Source organism: Chionomys nivalis, chromosome 7 (assembly GCF_950005125.1).
Source record: "Chionomys nivalis chromosome 7, mChiNiv1.1, whole genome shotgun sequence".
NCBI lineage: Eukaryota > Metazoa > Chordata > Mammalia > Rodentia > Cricetidae > Chionomys > Chionomys nivalis.
Window position 1 is genome coordinate 60,908,510 of NC_080092.1, and position 18,619 is coordinate 60,927,128.

The window sequence follows — 18,619 nt, forward strand, 5'->3', positions numbered from 1 at the left end:
GCCTCGCGCAGCGGAAGCGCCGCCCCGCCCTGCCCTGCCCATCGCGCCCCGCCCCCCGCCGATTGATTGACAGGGGGCGGGGAGTGGGTACACGCTCTAATGGCGTCCTGGTCAGAGCGAGTGGAACCTGTGGCGCCGCCTACCTAGCTGCTCCCCCGGCCTCTGTGCTACGCCGGCTCCGACGCTTCCTCAGGAAACAAGTGGAGGCTTTAGTAGAAACTCGTGAATTTGTCGCTAAGCGCTTCCCACTGCTAATCTCAGGCGCTGCGTTATCTGTCCTGCACAGAGGAGGAAGTGGAGGGACACGGGGAAATCTACTCTCCCTCCCAGAGCCGAAGCTACAGCTTCTGGCCCTGCAATCGTCGCTCTACTACCTCCCTAGTAAATGCCAGCCGAGTCGGGCATTTTGGGAGGCTACTATGACCCAGGCGCCACCATCTAGATACTTTAAGGAGGGAGGTAAGAGGGAGGCCCAAGTAATGACCAGCTTGCTCTACAGGGATCTTGGCAGAACTCCAAGGCGGGTGTTGACACACATTCTCCGCAAGGTCCACTGATACACAACCCACTTGGCCTGTGCTAAATTGTGTGCTTCTGATGTGTTAAATAAGTGGGTGTGGCCATGTGCTGTAAGACCTTGTCCCTGAGGAGCGTCACATTCCTGTAGTCCCAGCTACTGGAGAGGCTGGGGAATGAGGATTGCTTGGAATGGGGAGCTAGAAGCCAGACTAGACAAGAAGGCTGTAAAAATAAACCTTTGAACACTGACATTTAGATATGCAGTAATTTTCACGTGTCACAACATGGTCTGTATTTTTTTTCTAACTATTTAAAAAGGCAAAAGTGATCTGTTGGAAAACCCATACAAAAACTGGTTGGAGGCCTGGAGAGATGGCTCAGAGGTTAAGAGCACTGACTGCTCTTCCAGAGGTCCTGAGTTCAATTCCCAGCAACCACATGGTGGCTCACAGCCATCTATAATGAGATCTGGTGTCCTCTTCTGGCATGCAAGCATACATGGAAGGAATGTTGTATACATAATAAATAAATAAATCTTAAAAAAAAAAAAAAAACTGGTTGGAGTTGAGTCCATAACCCAAGGTGTCAACTGTGTAAATTGTCTTTACCAGGCCTAGTTACTGTCCGGGATTGTTTCAGAATTATGCAATGAGTCCAAATTAGAGGCCAGATCTCAGATGTTCTGGGCCAGACTTCTGCTCTTCCTACATGTGGTCTGGACTCAGGGACATGCACCTGTAATCCTGGCACCTGGGGAATCAGGAGCTCAAAATAATTCTCTGGGTGCAGACATAGTGAGTCTGTGGACAGCCTGAGTGAGTTCTGTGAGACCCTGTTGAAAGGAGGGAAGGTGAAGAAAAGAGGAAAGAAAAGAACACTGGAAAGTAAGGGAAGTAGCTGGTCGATGGTGGCTCAGGCATTTAACACCAGCACTTGGAAGGCGGCAGAAGCAGGCAAATCTCTGAGTTTGAGGCCAACCTGGTCTATAAACCAGAGTGGTGGTGATGGCACAGGCCTTTAATCCCAGGGAGGCAGAGGCTGGAGAATCTCTGAGTTCAAGGCCATCCTGGTCTACAGAGTGAGTTTCAGGACAGTCAGGGCTGTTACAGAGAAACCCTGTCTCAAAAAGAAAAAGAAAAAAAAACAGCACAAGTTTCACAACAGTCAGAGCTACACAGAGAAATCCTGCTTCGAAAAATAAATAAATAAGAAAGTAAAGAAAATAGAAGAGACACCCTTTGGAAAGAAAAACAAGAGCAGCCAAGGGAACTGATTTTATCCTAAAGATAAAGTAGCCTGGTCCTTAGTAGATAGTTTTTATGGGTTTAATGAATGGAAGCATTAACTAAGTAAGCAGAAAGCAGCAGGCCAAAGTAGGAAAGAACAGTGCTATCTCAGATAGGACAAAGTGGGAAAGAACCAATTTGGAGATAGAAACAAAGGAGACTCTTTAACAACAGATAGATGTCTTGCTGGGAAGACAGGACTGCAGGCTACCTGAGACAGGGATTTGAATCCCAGAACCCGCATGGCAGCTCACAACCCTCACAACCATCTGTAACTCCAGATACAGAGGATCTCGTGTCCGCTTCTTGCCTCTGAGATACATATATATACATATATATATATATATATATATTTGTAGACAAAAAATTCATATACATTGTTAAGCTGGGAGCATAGCCCCCGGCCCCTGTCATCTGTCCGAGCCATCCGACCTGGCCTGGGAGTCGCATTGCTCTGAACTCCAAATCCCAGATTGCTAGGTCCTGACACCCCCACCACTCCCACAGGATATTTAAGTGTGCGCCCAGAGGAGAAACACATGGTTTTCGGGTCTGCATGGGCTCCCTGCTGTCCTGTCTCCCTGCCATGCGCTCAGCCACCCAAGAGCGTCATTCTTAATAAAACGATGGGCATTTTGATTTGGTTTGATTTGACCTAATTGGATTTCTTGTGCCGGCAGAGCTGCCCTTTTCTTACTATTTTTACTTAAAGCACATAAAATAAAAATAAATGGTAAATCTTTTTTAAAATATGTTAAAGAGCAAGAAAGACTAGAGAGTTAGCTCAGTGGTTAAGAGCACTGGCTGATCTTCCAGAGGACCCAGGTTTAATTCCCAGCACCTACAAGGTAGCTCACAACTGTGTATAACTCCAGGCCTGGAGATCTGATGGCCTTTTCAGACATACATGCAAGCAAAACACTCATTCACATAAAATAAAATGAAAATACCTTTTTTAAAAAAGCAAGGGCCAGGAAGTGGTGGCGCATGCCTTTAATCCCAACACTTGGAAAGCAGAGGCAGGCAGATCTCTGTGAGTTCAAGGTTAACCTAGTCTACAAGAGCTAGACAGTTCCAGGACAGTTAGGACTGTTACACAAAGAAACCCTGTCTTGAAAAGCCAAAAAAAAAAAAAAAGAGCAAAGGCCCACTGGGCAGTAGTGGTACATGCTTTTATTCCTAGTACTTGTGAGGCAGAGGCAGGCAGATCTTTGAGTTATAGGCCAGCCTGGTCTATAGATAACAGTCCACAACAGCCAGGTCCACACAAAGAAACCCTCTCTCAAAAAGTCTGAATGAGCTGTACGCCCACACGTCAGAGGAGGGTTCCAAATCTCAGTACAGATGGTTGTGAGCCACCATGTGGTTGCTGGGAATTGAACTCAGGACCTCTGGAAGAACAGCCAGTGCTCTTAACCTCTGAGCCATCTCTCCAGCCCCAAGTGGCATACACCTTTAATCCCAGCACTTGAGGCAGAGGCAGGCAGACCTCTGTGAGTTCGGGGCCAGCCTGGTCTACAGTGCTAGTGCCAGGACAGGCTCTAAAGCTACATAGTGAAACCCTGTCTTTAATACCTGGAAAAAAAACCAAAAATACTGCCCCAGCAGTTCTACATGCAGAATAAAAGCTCAGTGACCCATTAAATAAATAGATGATAGATAGATAGATAGATAGATAGATAGATAGATAGATAGATAAAATAAAGTCCAAATGGGAAGAAAAAAAACCAAAGGCCTACAAATTCAGGATAAGAAATATTGCCTTAGCCGGGCGGTGGTGGTGCACGCCTTTAATCCCAGCACTCGGGAGGCAGAGGCAGGCGGATCTCTGTGAGTTCGAGACCAGCCTGGTCTACAAGAGCTAGTTCCAGGACAGGCTCCAAAGCCACAGAGAAACCCTGTCTCGAAAAACCAAAAAAAAAAAAAAAAAAAAAAAAAAAAAAGAAAGAAAGAAATATTGCCTTAGCCAGGCATGCTGACATGCCTGTAATTCCAGCATTCAGAATGCCAAAGTAGAAGGAGCAGCTGAGGCCAGCCTGGACAGCATAGAGTTGAAGGCCAGGCCAGCATGAACTACCCAGTAAGAGCCTGTTTCAAACAGCCAAGAGTTATGCTAGTAATGTAGCCCAGTGATAGAAGGCTTGCCTAGTATCTTAATTGCTGTTCTATTGCTGTGAAAAGATCACAGCTCAGACAATTCTTACTGCATTTAATTGAGGGCTTGCTTACTGTTTCAGAGAGTTATTTCATTATTGTCTTGTCAGAGAAATGTGGCAGCAGGCAGGCAGATATGGAGCTGGAGCAGTATTTCAGAGCTCATATCTGATCCATAAATTACAGGGCCTGGAGGGCCTTTTGACATCTCAAAGCCGACCTCCAGTGACACACTTCCTCTAACAAGGCCACACCTCCTAATCCTTCCCAAACATTTCCAGTAACTAGAGGCCAAACACTGAAATACATGAGCCTATGGGGCTGTTCTTATTCAGACCAGCACACCTAGCTTGTCCAAGGCTCTAGGGTCAATATCTAGCACCAGCAGAAACAAACACAGCAAAGGCAGTGAGTGAGGCTCATGCACTGCCATTTATAAACCAAAATTTTAGGAAAATAAATGGTAAGTGGGGCATGGCTCCATCTTATCTGGCTTATGATAATGAAGAGCCTGGCATACACTAAATCCTCAAAAACATTTATTCAGGGGGCTGGAGAGATGGCTCAGAGGTTAAGAGCATTGCCTGCTCTTCCAAAGGTCCTCAGTTCAATTCCCAGCAACCACATGGTGGCTCACAACCATCTGTAATGGGGTCTGGTGCCCTCTTCTGGCCTGCAGGTATACACACAGACAGACTATTGTATACATAATAAATAAATAAATATAAAAAAAAAACATTTATTCAGTGAAATAAATATATAGGATAGATGATGAAAAGCAGGATAAATCAGGAAAAATGCATGGCATTAATACAGTTATGATAACTATGAGAGAGGCTTGAATTAGGACGGTGACCATTAGGTTTGACAGTAAAAAGAAGGGAAAAGGTAGTCAAAAAGATCAAGAGAATAGTAGGACTTTGGAGAAAAAAAAACTCAGTAAATCCAGGAATATTTAAACGTTTATTTAAATGTTTGTTTAATATTTAAACGTTTGTTGTGCTTGGGATTTCTTTCTTTTCTTTTTTTTTTTTTTTTTTTTTGGTTTTTCGAGACAGGGTTTCTCTGTGGTTTTGGAGCCTGTCCTGGAACTAGCTCTTGTAGACCAAGCTGGTCTCGAACTCACAGAGATCTGCCTGCCTCTGCCTCCCAAGTGCTGGGATTAAAGGCGTGCGCCACCACCGCCCGGCCTTCTTTTCTTAATTCTATCTATTTATCTGTTTATCTATCTAGTTTTTTATTTATTCTGTGTATACCATTGTGGAAGTTACAGGAAAACTTGCAGAAGTCAGTTTTTCACTTTCTACCATGTGGGTTCAGGGAATCAAAAACAGGTTGCCAGTCTTTTTTTTTTTTTTTTTTGGTTTTTCGAGACAGGGTTTCTCTGTAGCTTTGGTGCCTGTCCTGGAACTAGCTCTTGTAGACCAGGCTGGCCTCGAACTCCCAGAGATCCGCCTGCCTCTGCCTCCCGAGTGCTGGGATTATAGGCGTGCGCCACCACCGCCCGGCCAGGTTGCCAGTCTTAATAGGAAGTATCTTTACCCACTCATGGACCTTGCTTTTGTTGTTTGCTTTTGAGATAAGTTCTCTATGTCTGTCTCTGTGTCTGTCTCTCCATAACCTTGACTGTCCTGGAACCAGGCTGGTCACACACTCACAAAGATGAGCCTGTTTCTGCAGGACCTGTGCCACCACATCTGGCAGGCCCCACTGTTTGTTTATTTGGTTTGGTTTTGGTTTTTCGAGACAGGGCCTCTCTGTGTAGTTGTGGCTGTCCTGGAACTCGCTTTGTAGACCAGACTGACCACAAACTCAGAGATCTGCCTGCCTCTGCCTTGAGCACTAGGATTAAAGCCGTGTGCCACCACTGCTCGAAGTCCTATTCTTTTTAACCTTACAGTATAGACTCCTAAAGAATGAATTGTCTTGTTCCTAGAAGTAAGAAAGGAAGAGAATCCGGAGGCAGTAAGTACAGATGTCAGCTGGCTATGGGGCAAGGGCTTACATTATGAGGATCCAGAGGTATCGATGGAATTAGCCTTCCCAAGTAAATGGGATAAGCAGGGTATATATTGGCACCAAAATGACAAGAGAAACGGATTTTGAATCAAAAAGGGACTTGAGAGGAGAGGCGAGGGCTGGAAGTTTAAATACCGCTAAGCACTGGGCACAGTTCCGTGAGGACAGCACAAGCCTAGGATGTGCAAGGCCCAGCACTGCACAAAAACAACCAAAAAGAGGAACTTCAGAGGTGGCTCAGCAGTTAAAAGTGCCTACTGCTCGGGCAGAGGAACTGAGTTTGGTTCCCAGTGCCCATAGATGGTGCCTCCTGATCCCCTTGTTTCTCCAGGGGAATCTGATGCCTCTGGCCCTCTCAGAGACTCTTTCACCAACCAACCAAAAACAGCAATAGCCGGGCGGAGGTGGCGCACGCCTTTAATCCCAGCACTCGGGAGGCAGAGGCAGGCGGATCTCTGTGAGTTCGAGACCAGCCTGGTCTACAAGAGCTAGTTCCAGGACAGGCTCCAAAGCCACAGAGAAACCCTGTCTCGAAAAACCAAAAAAAAAAAAAAAAAAAAAAGTTGGTTATGGTGTCACACATCTTTAATTACAGCACTCAGGAGTCAAAGGCAGGTGGATCTCTGTGAGTTCAAGGACAACCTGGTGCACGCGTGGAGTTCCAGGGCAGCCAGGACTACACAGACCCTGTCTCAAAAACAACAAACAACTCACCACCAAAAGGAAACATCTCCAAACTACAGTTTCTTTTTGCTTTGTTTGTTTTCTTTTGTTTTCAAGACAAGGTCTCTCTGTGCAGCCCTGGCTGTCCTAGAACCGCTCTGTAGACCAGTCTTGGCTTGAACTCACAGAGCTCCATCTGCCTCTGCCTTCCAGCTAGTTTCTCTTTTAAACTGACCACCAGGAAAGGAAAATGTGAGAGCGCATACTTGTAAAGACTGGATCGTATGGCTGGCTATGCAGAAGCACACACTCCTACACAAAGTGTTTAAGAGCAATCGGGATCAAAAACTGCAATGAGCCCTCTACTTGCTCTCACAGTCCAGCCACGGCAACACGTACGTAAACAAAAAATGTGTGACATGATGCATCAAGTACAATGGAATCCCAGAAACCTTACATTTAAACCACAAAATTTTGACCGAGGTGGAGGAAGTAGATGTGTGTGCGGAGGTTTAAGAGAAAGTAAGCCCCAAGCTGGTTCTTTCAGGGTTGGTTCCTTGTGTTTCTCTTCTTTCCTTTCCAAAAATCTATCAATTAATAGTAATAAATAGTAAAGGAATAGGAGGACCACTGGAGAATGAGAGTACGCAAAAGATTATCAGAGAGGCCCAGAAATAGTGGGAAATTGAAAAGCAGATGGAAGAGGTGTAACTGCTCATGCCAGCAAAAGGAAGTTACATCCTAATCTGCAGAGAGGAACCACTCACAACTGGGCCAACTACTGCAGATATATACATATTTGAGATAGGGTCTCATGTAGCCCATGTTAGTTTGAAACTAGCTATGCAGTGAAGGATAATCTTGAACTTCTAATCTTCCGCCTGTACTTCCTAAGGGTTACGACTACAGGTGTGTGCCACCACACCTGACTAGCCCCAGATGATGCTTACCACTTTAAAAACATAGATATTTATTTTTATGTGTATGGATATTTTGCCTGCATATGTGTCTGTGCACCCCATCCTTGCAGTGCCCATGGGGACCAGAAGACAGCATTCTATCCTGCTGCGACTGGAGGTACAGTGGTGCAGTGAGCAGCCATACGGGTGCTGGCAATCAAGCTCTGGGAGAAGAGCTAGCATTCTTAACAGCTGAGCCACCGCTACGGTCCCCCACCATCGCATCTTCTTTTTAATGTTGAGTTTGTTTGCGAGTGCGGAGGAGCCGTGCGGAGGAGCCGTGCATACGTGCCATGCGTGCAGCTGTCAGAGGACAACCCATGGGAGTCAGCTCTCTAGTTCTCTCCTTTCACCGTGTGAATTCCTGGGACTGAGCTCTGGTCATCAGGCTTGGCAGCAAATGCCTTTCCCTGCTGAGTGAGACCTGCCCTTCCCTTACCCCACTTCCATCACTACCTTCTCTTCTATAGTTGTCCTTATATAACACACCATATACTTTATTGTCACTTTAATTATGGTATCCTACAGCTAGTATATAAACTCTAAGAAGATGACGGTTTTCATCTGTTTGCTCACATATGCTTTGTTGACAGCTGGCCTGGAGCCAGCACAGGATACTATTTCAGGGATGGATGGGTGGATGATGGAAGTGTACCATTGAAGATAATGGGAGATATTAGCTTGAAGGAGATGATGACTGGTACAAATTAAGAGTTGGTTCTCAAGCCGGGCTATGGTGGCGCATGCCTTTAATCCCAGCACTTGGGAGGCAGAGGCAGGCGGATCTCTGTGAGTTCGAGACCAGCCTGGTCTACAAGAGCTAGTTCCAGGACAGGCTCCAAAACCACAGAGAAACCCTGTCTCGAAAAACCAAAAAAAAAAAAAAAAAAAAAAAAAAAAAAAAAAAAAAAAAAAAAAAGAGTTGGTTCTCAAGCCAGGCGTGGTGGTGCAAGCTTTTAATCTCAGCACTCGGGAGGCAGAGGCAGGCGGATCTCTGTGAGTTCCAGGCCAGCCTGGTCTACAGAGTGAGTTCCAAGACAGCCAGGGCTACACAGAGAAACTCTGTCTTGAAAAACCAAAGAGTACTTGTTGCTCTTACAGATAGTCCAGCTTTGATTCCCTGCACCCACATGGTCTCTCACCACCTTCTGTAAATCCAATTCCAATTTTGAAATCCAACACCCTTTTCTGACCTCCTCAGGAATCAGGCACACGTGTGGTGCATGTATAGGCATGCAGGCAAAACACGCACACAAACATAAAATTAAAATAAACTAATTCTTTAATTTTTAAATTTATTTCATCACCTTTTACAATGCTGGAGACTGGATCCAAGACCTTATGCATGACTGGCAAACATTCGGTCCCTGAACTATCTCCTCAGCCCTCAGTGTTTTGACACAAGGGCACCCTACTTGTCTCACTCAGCCTGAGCCTTAAACTTTTTTTTAATTAAATATTTATTTATTTATTTGTTATGTATACAATAGTCTATCTGTGTGTATGCTTGCAGGCCAGAAGAGGGCACCAGACCTTATTACAGATGGTTGTGAGCCACCATGTAGTTGCTGGGAATTGAACTCAGGACCTTTGGAAGAGCAGGCAATGCTCTTAGCCACTGAGCCATCTCTCCAGTCCCGGGGGGGGGGGGCACACTTTTAATCCCAACACTCAGGAAGCAGAGACAGGTGGAGCTCTGAATTCAAGGCTAGTCCGGTATACACAGAAAGTTCCAAGTGAACCAGGGTTATACGTAAAAACCCTTTCTTAAAAAAAAAATTTAGGGCTGGAGAGATGGCTCAGTGGTTAAGAGCATTGCCTGCTCTTCCAAAGGTCCTGAGTTCAATTCCCAGCAACTACATGGTGGCTCACAACCATCTGTAATGGGGTCTGATGCCCTCTTCTGGCCTGCAGACATACACATAGACAGAATATTGTATACATAACAAATAAATAAATAAATATTTTTTAAAAAAAGTGTGTGCCCCCTGCCCTGCTTGGACCTTGAACTCCTTTTTTATGGAAACAGAGTTTCTTTTTTTTAATTTTGAGTTTATGCTTTTGTTTCTTTTTTTAAAGATTTATTTATTTATTATGTACACAGTATTCTGTCTGCATGTATACCTGCATGATAGAAGAGGACGCCAGATCTCATTACAGATGGTTGTGAGCCACCATGTGGTTGTTGGTAATTGAACTCAGGTCCTCTGGAAGAACAGCCAGTACTCTTAACGGCTCAGCCATCTCTCCAGCCCCAACGGGGTTTCTTTGTGTTGCTCTGACTGTCCTTGAACTCACTCTGTAGACAGGCTAGCTTGAATCTTACAAACATCTAGCTGACCTGGAACTCCTAGACCAGGCTGGCCTCGAACTCACAGAGATCAGCCTGCTACTGCCTGCTGAGTGCTGGAGTTAAAGATGCGTGCCACCACTGTCCAACCCCCAGCCTCAGCTTTTAAATAGTCACTTATTACTATTACTGTTGCTGTTCAGTTTTTAATTTCATTTGTAGTTCAGCCCAGGCTGGTATTGTACTCAATGTGTACTTGAGGATGGCCTAGAACTCCTGCTTCTACCTTCAAAAGCTGGTACTACAGGGAGTGCCGCCATGACTAGTTCAGCTTTCTTTTAAAACATGCCAGTAGGAAGTGGAGAGATGGCTCAAGGGTTAAGAGCACTGGCTGCTCTTCAGGGGACCTGGGTTGATTCCTAGCATCCACATGGTGGGTCACAACTTTCTGCAACTCCAGTCTCAGGGGATCTAACTCACACCCTCTTCTGACCTTCACAGGCACCAAACATACGTGTGGTTCACAGACACTGATGCAGGCAACACACCCACACACATAAAATTAAATTAAGTGGTTCAAAACAGGGTGAATACATCGCACTATGTTACTCAGGCTCACCTTGAATTTGTGAGCTCAAGCACTTCTGCTTCCATCTCCAAACTAGCTGCATCTAGAGCTACGCACCACCGTTCTCGGCTCCATAAGAAAGGTTCTGAGATTCATCTATGTTGTTCATGTATTACTAGTCGTCTTTATTATTATTAGACAGAATTTTGCTATGCACCCCTGGCAGATCTGGAAGTCATAATTTAGCCCAGGCTAGCTCATCTTACCTCAGCTTTCCAAGTGATGAGATTGCAGGTGTGTGCTATTGTACTTACCTCTTGGGGGTTTAATTTTGTTTCAATGTTATTATTTTTAGTGGGCTGGAGAAATGACTCAATGGCTAAGAGCACTGGCCACTCTTGCAGAGGACCCTGGTTCAAGTCCCAGCTCAAAGGTTCATAGTTACCTCTAACTTCAATTCCAAGGAATCTGATGGCCTCTTATGACTTCCATGGGGACCAGTTACACACATGTTGAACATTCATACAATAAAAATAAATAGATTTTAAAATATTTATTTATTTATTTCGAGACAGTGTTTCTCTGTGTAACAGCCCTAGGTGTCCTGGAACTCACTCTGTAGACCGGGGCTGACCTCGAACTCACAGAGATCTGCCTGCCTCTGCCTCCCGAGTGCTGAGATTAAAAGCATGCTCCACCACTGCCCGGCTAAGTTTAATTATTTTTAAATTACGTGAATAGCTGTGTGTCTGAGTATGGACATGAGTATGTAAGTGAGTGCCTATGAAATTCAGAAGAGGGCTCGGAACCCCTGGAGCTGGAGTTATAGGTTGTTGTGAGCTGCCAGACTTAGGTGCTGGCAACCAAACTTATGTCCTCTGCAGGAGCAGTGTGCCTTCTTTTTTTTTCTTTTTTTGGGGGAGGGAGGGGTTCGAGACAGGGTTTCTCTGTACCTTTGAAGCCTCTCCTGGAGCTAGATCTTGCAGTGCACACTCCTAGCCACTGAGCTATCTCTCCTGCCCCATGATTGTTTTCACTTTTGCGTATAAAATTTATTTATTTTTATTTTATATGAGCAAATGTTTTGCCTGAATATATGTCTCTTCACTGTTTGTTTGTTTGGTGCCCCATAGACCAGAAAAGGATGATGGATCTCTTAGAACTGGAGTTATAGACAGTTATGAGCTGACATGTGGGTGCTAGTAATTGAACTTGAGTCTTCTGTAAAAGAAGCTGGTGCCCTTAGCTGCTCAGCCATCTCTTTAACCCATTGCTCCATGCTTGGGTTTTTATTGATTTAGTCTTACTTTTTGGCAGTGTTCAGGTTTGATCCCACCACCTCGTGAATGGTAGGTACTTTTCCAATAAGCTACCCCCCAACCCTCGTTTCCTTTTATGCTGAGGGTTCCACTGTATGGTTAAGCCATGGTTATGCCACAGTGTGTTTGCTAACCTCTCTGATGAAAGCGTGAAAGGAGAAGTGATGTCACGGGCGATCTTATAGAGCAGTTAAACCTTTAACCATGGTTAAATCATGGGCTGGGTATGTGGCTCAGGGACTGGAGAGATGACTCAGTTGTAAAGAGTTCTTGTTGCTCTTGCAGAGGACCTGGGTTTGGTTTCGAGCACCAACATGGTGGCTTAAAACTGTACCCCCAGTTCCAGGGGATTCCATGTCCTCTTCTGGCCTCCATAGGTACCAGGTACACACATGTTTGTATACACATAAAATAAAATAATTTTTTTTTGAGACAGGGTTTCTCTGTGTATCCCTGGTTGTCCTAGAACTCACTCTGTAGACCAGGCTGTCCTTGAGTTCAGAGATCTGCCTGCCTCTTCCTTCCCAGACTACCATCACCCGGCTTTTCTACCCCTCCCTTTCCTTCCTTTCTTCCTTCCTTCTTTCCTTCCTTCCTTCCTTCCTTCCTTCCTTCCTTCCTTCCTTCCTTCCTATCTATCTACCTACCTATCTACCCATCCATTCATTTCTTTCTTTATCTATCTATTTACTTACATATTTATTTGACAGAATCTCTTGGCTGAACAGGAGCTCTCTATGTAGAACATGCTGTACTGTGGTGTGCACCACAACTTCCGGGCTTCAAAAATATAATTTTTGGAATGGCTAAAGTCTAAGTCTTAATTCAGCCACCAAATGACTAGGTAACTTTAGACAAATCACGTCCTCAATGGTTAATCTTGGCTGTAATACCTAATTGTGAAGCTCCAAAATTCTACTAGGACTCTGGGACAGATGAGGCTGTCAGCTGCTGAATCGCTAAACGAAGTAGTTTGGTCTTCGTGGCTCACCGTAGACACCGCCTCCAGAAGCAGTCAGTGGCTCCGCCCCCTGCTCTCCGGACGGCGCGAAAACCCAATTGACAAGAACTCCCGCCGAAGCCCCGAGGCCTGAGCAGCGTTCGGTTTGTGGCGCCCACCGCGGCCCGGAGCTCGAACGCTGAGCCTGGAGCGCCTACCTCGGGGGCACTGTGTACTGTGCAGCGGCCCCCGAGGGATCTGCACCCGCGCTTTCTCGACGTCTCTGAGCCTGGCTCGACGGCCCTGGGCCCAGCCTCTCACTCGCGTCCGGCCGCCGGTGGGCTCTGGGGGACCCGTGGCGACCCCCGCGGCCCCCGCATCTTGCTCCCACTGGACCGGCCGTCTCTATGGCCTCCAGTCAGGCTGCGCCGGACCGCTGGAGGTCCTAGGATCCGGGGCTCTGGGAGGCAGGGATCATGGTGGGGGTCCTGGCCATGGCGGCGGCTGCAGCTCCTCCTCCAGTAAAGGACTACGAGATTGAGGTGAGAGGGAAGATCTGACAGGTTTCTGTCTGCCTGCGTTGGGGAATAGTGGCGTGGGGGTGGTGGGAGGCCTGCTTGCTTCTGGGATGGGGAAAGGAGTGATGTGATGATCCACAGCTCCAATTTGGTGTGGGATGGTTATCTCGGGGTGTCGTGCTAAGCCCTCATTGGAATTTTAAAGAAAACTTCAGACTCGGTGTAGGATCAGGGTTTAAAAACCACAGTTCCCGGGTCCTGAAACATTGGTGGAATGACATGTCATCAAGGATCTCAGATTCAAGTTCTTTGTTCGTGATGTGGAATCATAGAACGGCGAAAAAGATAAGAGCTTTAAATTCAGTTAGTCCCTACAAATACCTGTCCTAGGAATTCCACTTACAATGTTTCATTTAAGAATCGAGCGGGGTACTTGAGTTAAGAGTCTTTGTGGCACATTAGGTGTTCTGTATTTGCCATGTTTCAGAGAATACACTAAGTTGGGGAGAGTGCTTAATACGGGAAGCCCTGATTTCCAGAAAGGAATAAAAATACACTAAGCAACCATAATGATATTCTATGCCATAAGAATTAAGAGAGCTGTGCGGTGGTGGTGCACTCCTTTAATCCTAGTGCTCAGAGGCAGAGGCAGGTGGATCTCTGTGAGTTCGAGGCCAGCTACAGAGCTAGTTCTAGGACAGCTCCGACTGTTACACAGAGAAACCCTGTCCTCCAAAAAGGTGGTTAGGAGCTTATAGTATATGGCTGGTATCTATATGTAGATACAGAAACCCCCAAGCTGGATTCGGACCTACTCATCTCTTGTCACCATTTGCGAGTGCTGGAATTACAGGCTTGTGCCTCTGTAGCTGCCATGATTTTTATACACCACGTATCTCACACTAGCATTCTAATGAATGTGTCTGCTGCCTTTGAAGTGACCTAAGATGTGTGTTCACTTAAATTCTCTTTTTTGCTGTTGTTTTTGTTTTTCGATCTGCCATGTGGGTGCTGAGACTTGAACCAGGTTCCTCTGGAAGAGCAGAAAGTGCTGTTAACCCCTGAGCCATCCCTCCAGCCCCATCGCATGAATATTTCTACTTTCTACAGCTCTTCAGTCACTACTGTGCCCTGGTTATCCTCTGCCATGCTCCTTTCCAGGGGAAGTTGCTGGTTTGCGTGCTTCTCTGTTGTCACAGCTCTGTTGGGATCAATCCTACTCACAGAGTCACGTCAAACCAAGGGGAACAAACAAGAACGGAAAATGAAAAAAATAGGGAGTAAAACAAAGTTCTGTAAAATTAATCCCCTGTCGTTTTTCTCTTTAATTAGTTCAAAAATTCTAACTCTTGGGGCTGGAGAGATGGCTCAGCGGTTAAGAGCATTGCCTGCTCTTACAAAGGTCCTGAGTTCAATTCCCAGCAACCACATGGTGGCTCACAACCATCTGTAATGAGGTCTGGTGCCCTCTTCTGGACTTCAGGCATACACGCAGAAAGAATATTGTATACATAATAAATAAATAAATATTAAAAAAAAAAAAATTCTAACTCTTAATTTTTATAATCAAGTAACTGTTTTTGACTGCAGAGTTTTTATTTTTTATTTTTTGCTAAGTCAAGGGAATTATTTAGCTTGTCTCAGGTGTAAAGGACTTTGGGTATTGAATTATTTGATTTTGTGATGATCAGTTTTATCAGTCTTTGACTTATGGTTTCTGCCTTTGGTACCCTTCTTAGAAAGTCTACTTTTTAATAGTGGTATTTACTCTTTAATGTGGTAAGGGCTTTTTACATATCTTTGCATAATAACCCTGTGATAAGGTATTATTATTTCTATGAAACATGATTGAGTTCCAGGACAGACCAACAGTGAGACTTTTAGACTCCAAATAATAATTATAGATAAATAAGATTTCAAAAATTTGTGGGCCACCATACCTGATCTATGGGAAAATCTTACATTTGGGCTTAGTGGCACATACCTTTAAATATTAGCACTCTGGGGCCAGGGACCAGTGGATCTTTGTGAGTCTGAGGCAAGCCTGGTCTGCATATCAAGTTCTAGGACAACCAGAGCTATGTAGAGAGACACTGTTTCAAAAACAAAACAAAATAATTGAAAAGTAGGCCAAATTAGTTTTGTTTGTTTGATACAGGGTTTTGTGTGTATGTGTGTGTGTGGGGTAGTGGTTTTGAGACAGGGTTTCTCTTTAACAGCCCTGGCTGTCCTGGAACTCAGTTTGTAGACCAGACTGGCCTCGAACTCACAGAGATCCACCTACTTCTGCCTCCCAAGTGCTGGGATTAAAGACATGTGCCACCACTGCCCAGCTTAAGTCACAGTTTTAAAAAATAATTTGCTTAAGATTTCCATACTAGTAGATGTCAGGGCTGGTACCTGATCTTAGATCTGACTTGAGTGTATGTTGTGTGATGCCTCTGACACCATGTCAAAACTTTATAGAAAATAATAATAGATCTTTTTCATTTGTTATTTCAACATATATAGTATTGCTTGTGTTTTATGTCATTTATCTAACTGGCCAGAATTTGTCCCACTGTCACCTCTTACTCTTTTGCCTGTTAATTATTTGCTACGTTTTTAAATTTATTGTATATGCAAGGGTCAGCATATGTGTGAAGGTCAGAGGGCAACTTGTGGGAAGAGGACCTCCCTTTTTATTATGATCCTGGGGATTGAACAAGGTCATCGGGCTTGGTGGCACCTACCTTTGCCTGCTGAGCCGTGTCAAGGGTCCCCTTGTCTGGTTCTGCTTTTTCAGACACACTTCATTGAGCTTCTTGCCTACTCGTGCAACATCATACTATGCTTTTAACCATGGTAGCTTTGTTAATTCATTTGAATTTTCTCAAAATAAAATCCTCGTTACTTGTCCTTAAAAATAATGTTTTTGTTATTTTGGCAGATATTTTATCAAATAAACTGAGAAGTTAGATTGATAGTAGGATGGTAATATAGCTCAGGGGTAAATTTTTAATATTGTAAGACTTGGGGTTCAGTGAAGCAAAAGACAGAAAATGTTGAGGGCTGAAACAGTAGCTCAATTGGCGGAGTGCTTGTACCACAGGGAGTGGGATGTGTATGGAAACTAATGGAGTTGTTTGTTTGTTTTTGAGACAGCCTTATATAGACTGGGCTGGCCTCAATCTCAGAGACATCTGCCTTTCTCTGTCTCCTGAATGCTGGGATTAAAGGCATATGTGGCCATGCCCAGCCAATAATTATTTTGTAACCAATATAGTAGTATGCATTTTCAGTTATGCAAGTTAGTGATACATTTATAAACTCATTTTCATCATTTTGCTTTTATATACATATGTCATAGTCACTGTTTTCTTGTTGTGTAAAGAGACACTGTGACCAAGGCAACTTAAAAAAGAAAACATTTCATTGGGTATCATTTACAGTTTCAGAGGTTTAGTCCATTGTCATGGCAGGGAGCATAGCAATTCTCCTGGTGCTTGGAGCAGTAACTGAGCTACATCCTGATCTGCAGGTCAAGAGAGAAAGAGACTGGGCCTGGCATGGGCTTTTGAAATCTCAAGGCCTACCCCCAGTGACACACTTTCTCCAAAGAATTCAAATATATGAGCCTTTTGGGTCATTCTTATTCAATCCACCACAACGTATCTTCTTAATTTAGTGGATTTCTAGGGCAGGTTTAAGGGTCTTTATAAGTACTTTATGTTATTTAGACTTGTTTCTTTGAGTTCTCATCCTGTAGCCCAGGCTGGCCTGAACAGTGGGAAACCTAGGAGGCTTTTCTGTTTACTGTAGTCCTCCTGCCTCAGCTTCCAAGGTACTGGAACTATAGGTATGAGTCACCACATCCAGCTCTTGTTTATAGTTAACGCCTACAATATACATAGAAACAAAATGAGAAATAATGTCCTTCTAAAGATAGGCTTAGTCATTCTGATCTAGTAAATTCAGAACATTAAGGTATTTCCTTGCTCTAGTAGCAAGGTTGTTTCATACCATTCACACGTAGTCAAGAAAACAAATATAGATCATAGAAAATCAGACCAGTTAGTTTTCCCCGTGCTCCCTAATAGGTTTCACAATTCATATCCCCTGTACTCTAAGGTAAACCAATGAAACCTTTAGAAGATACATGTACAGCCAGTAATGGGACCATTATTGTTAGTGAGCCAGCAGCCAGATGAGTCCCAGTCATACCCAAGATGCATCAAAAGTCTGTTTGCTCTAAGGATATAGAGAACAGTGTTAAATCTATGTCAATCCATTTTCAAGTAGAGTCTACTTTTAGAAGTTGATTATTTTTTCCAGTTATGACATTGATTTTTTTTCCAAACAGTGTCTCATGTAGCCTTGACTGTCTTCAAACTCACTAAATTCACCATGACCTTCTGATGCTCCTGCCTCTATCTCCTCAGTGCTGTGGTTGCAGGCACGTGCCACCATGCTTGGTTTTACCTAATGGTGGGAACCAAATCTAGGGTTTTCTGCATGCCTAGGCAGTTATTCTCCCCAGCCCTAGTTATGACAATGAAAATTATGTTTTCCTTGTTTCCATCTCGTTCGTGGTTGCCTACCTTGAGCCTTTTGTCTCTTCCTAGCAGCCAGTGCTTTGTCTAGTCTTCATCAGCCATACCTGGACTCATTGTAATCTCTGTTTAGCTTGCCTGGGTGCAAGTATCATTGCTGACTACAAGTGCCTAACACAAACTTGACTGTCCTTAGTGTCATAGCATCTTGATTCTGTGAGGGTAATGGCTACTGCAGGCAGTGACTTATAGTAGAAAATTAAAACAGTAGACTTGTGGCAAGTGTTTTTTGGTGGTCCTGGGTTTCTTAAATAAATATTTCTTAGAGATACTTGGAATGATGTTTTGTTTTTTTATTTTTAGATTTATTTCTTATGTATACAGTGTTCTGCTTCCATGTAAGCCTGCAGGCTGGAAGAGGGTACCAGATCTTGTTACTGATGGTTGTGACCCACCATGTGGCTGCTGGGAATTGAACTCAGGACTTTGGAAGAGCAGCCAGTGCTCTTAACTGCTAAGCCATCTCTCCAGCCTGATGTGTTTATTTTATTTTATTTTTTAAAAAGATTTATTTATTTCTTATGTACACAGTGTTCAGCCTCCATGCCTGCAGGCCAGAAGAGGGCACCAGATCTCATTACAGATGGTTGTGAGCCACCATGTGGTTGCTGGGAATTGAACTCAGGACCTCTGGAAGAGGAGTCAGTGCTCTTAACCTCTGAGCCATCTCTCCAGTCCTGATGTGTTTATTTTTACCAGAGAGTAAAGCAGAATGGATTGTTTGTAGGGGTCCTACCCTGTGTAACAAGAGCCTTTGAGGGCTAGCCCCAAGGCCCTCCCAAGGTTCAGAGA

General features: G+C 44.4%; 1 protein-coding gene across 1 annotated transcript in view; it reads left to right on the forward strand.

Annotated features, from left to right (window-relative positions):
- The first annotated feature begins 12,887 nt into the window (after positions 1 to 12,887).
- Atad5 (ATPase family AAA domain containing 5) overlaps positions 12,888 to 18,619 on the forward strand; it is a 54,562-nt gene continuing 48,830 nt past the window's right edge. The window contains exon 1 of the mRNA XM_057776680.1: positions 12,888 to 13,259. Coding sequence (XP_057632663.1) covers positions 13,194 to 13,259 — 66 coding nt within the window. The 5' untranslated portion in view covers positions 12,888 to 13,193. The remainder of the gene's footprint in view (positions 13,260 to 18,619) is intronic.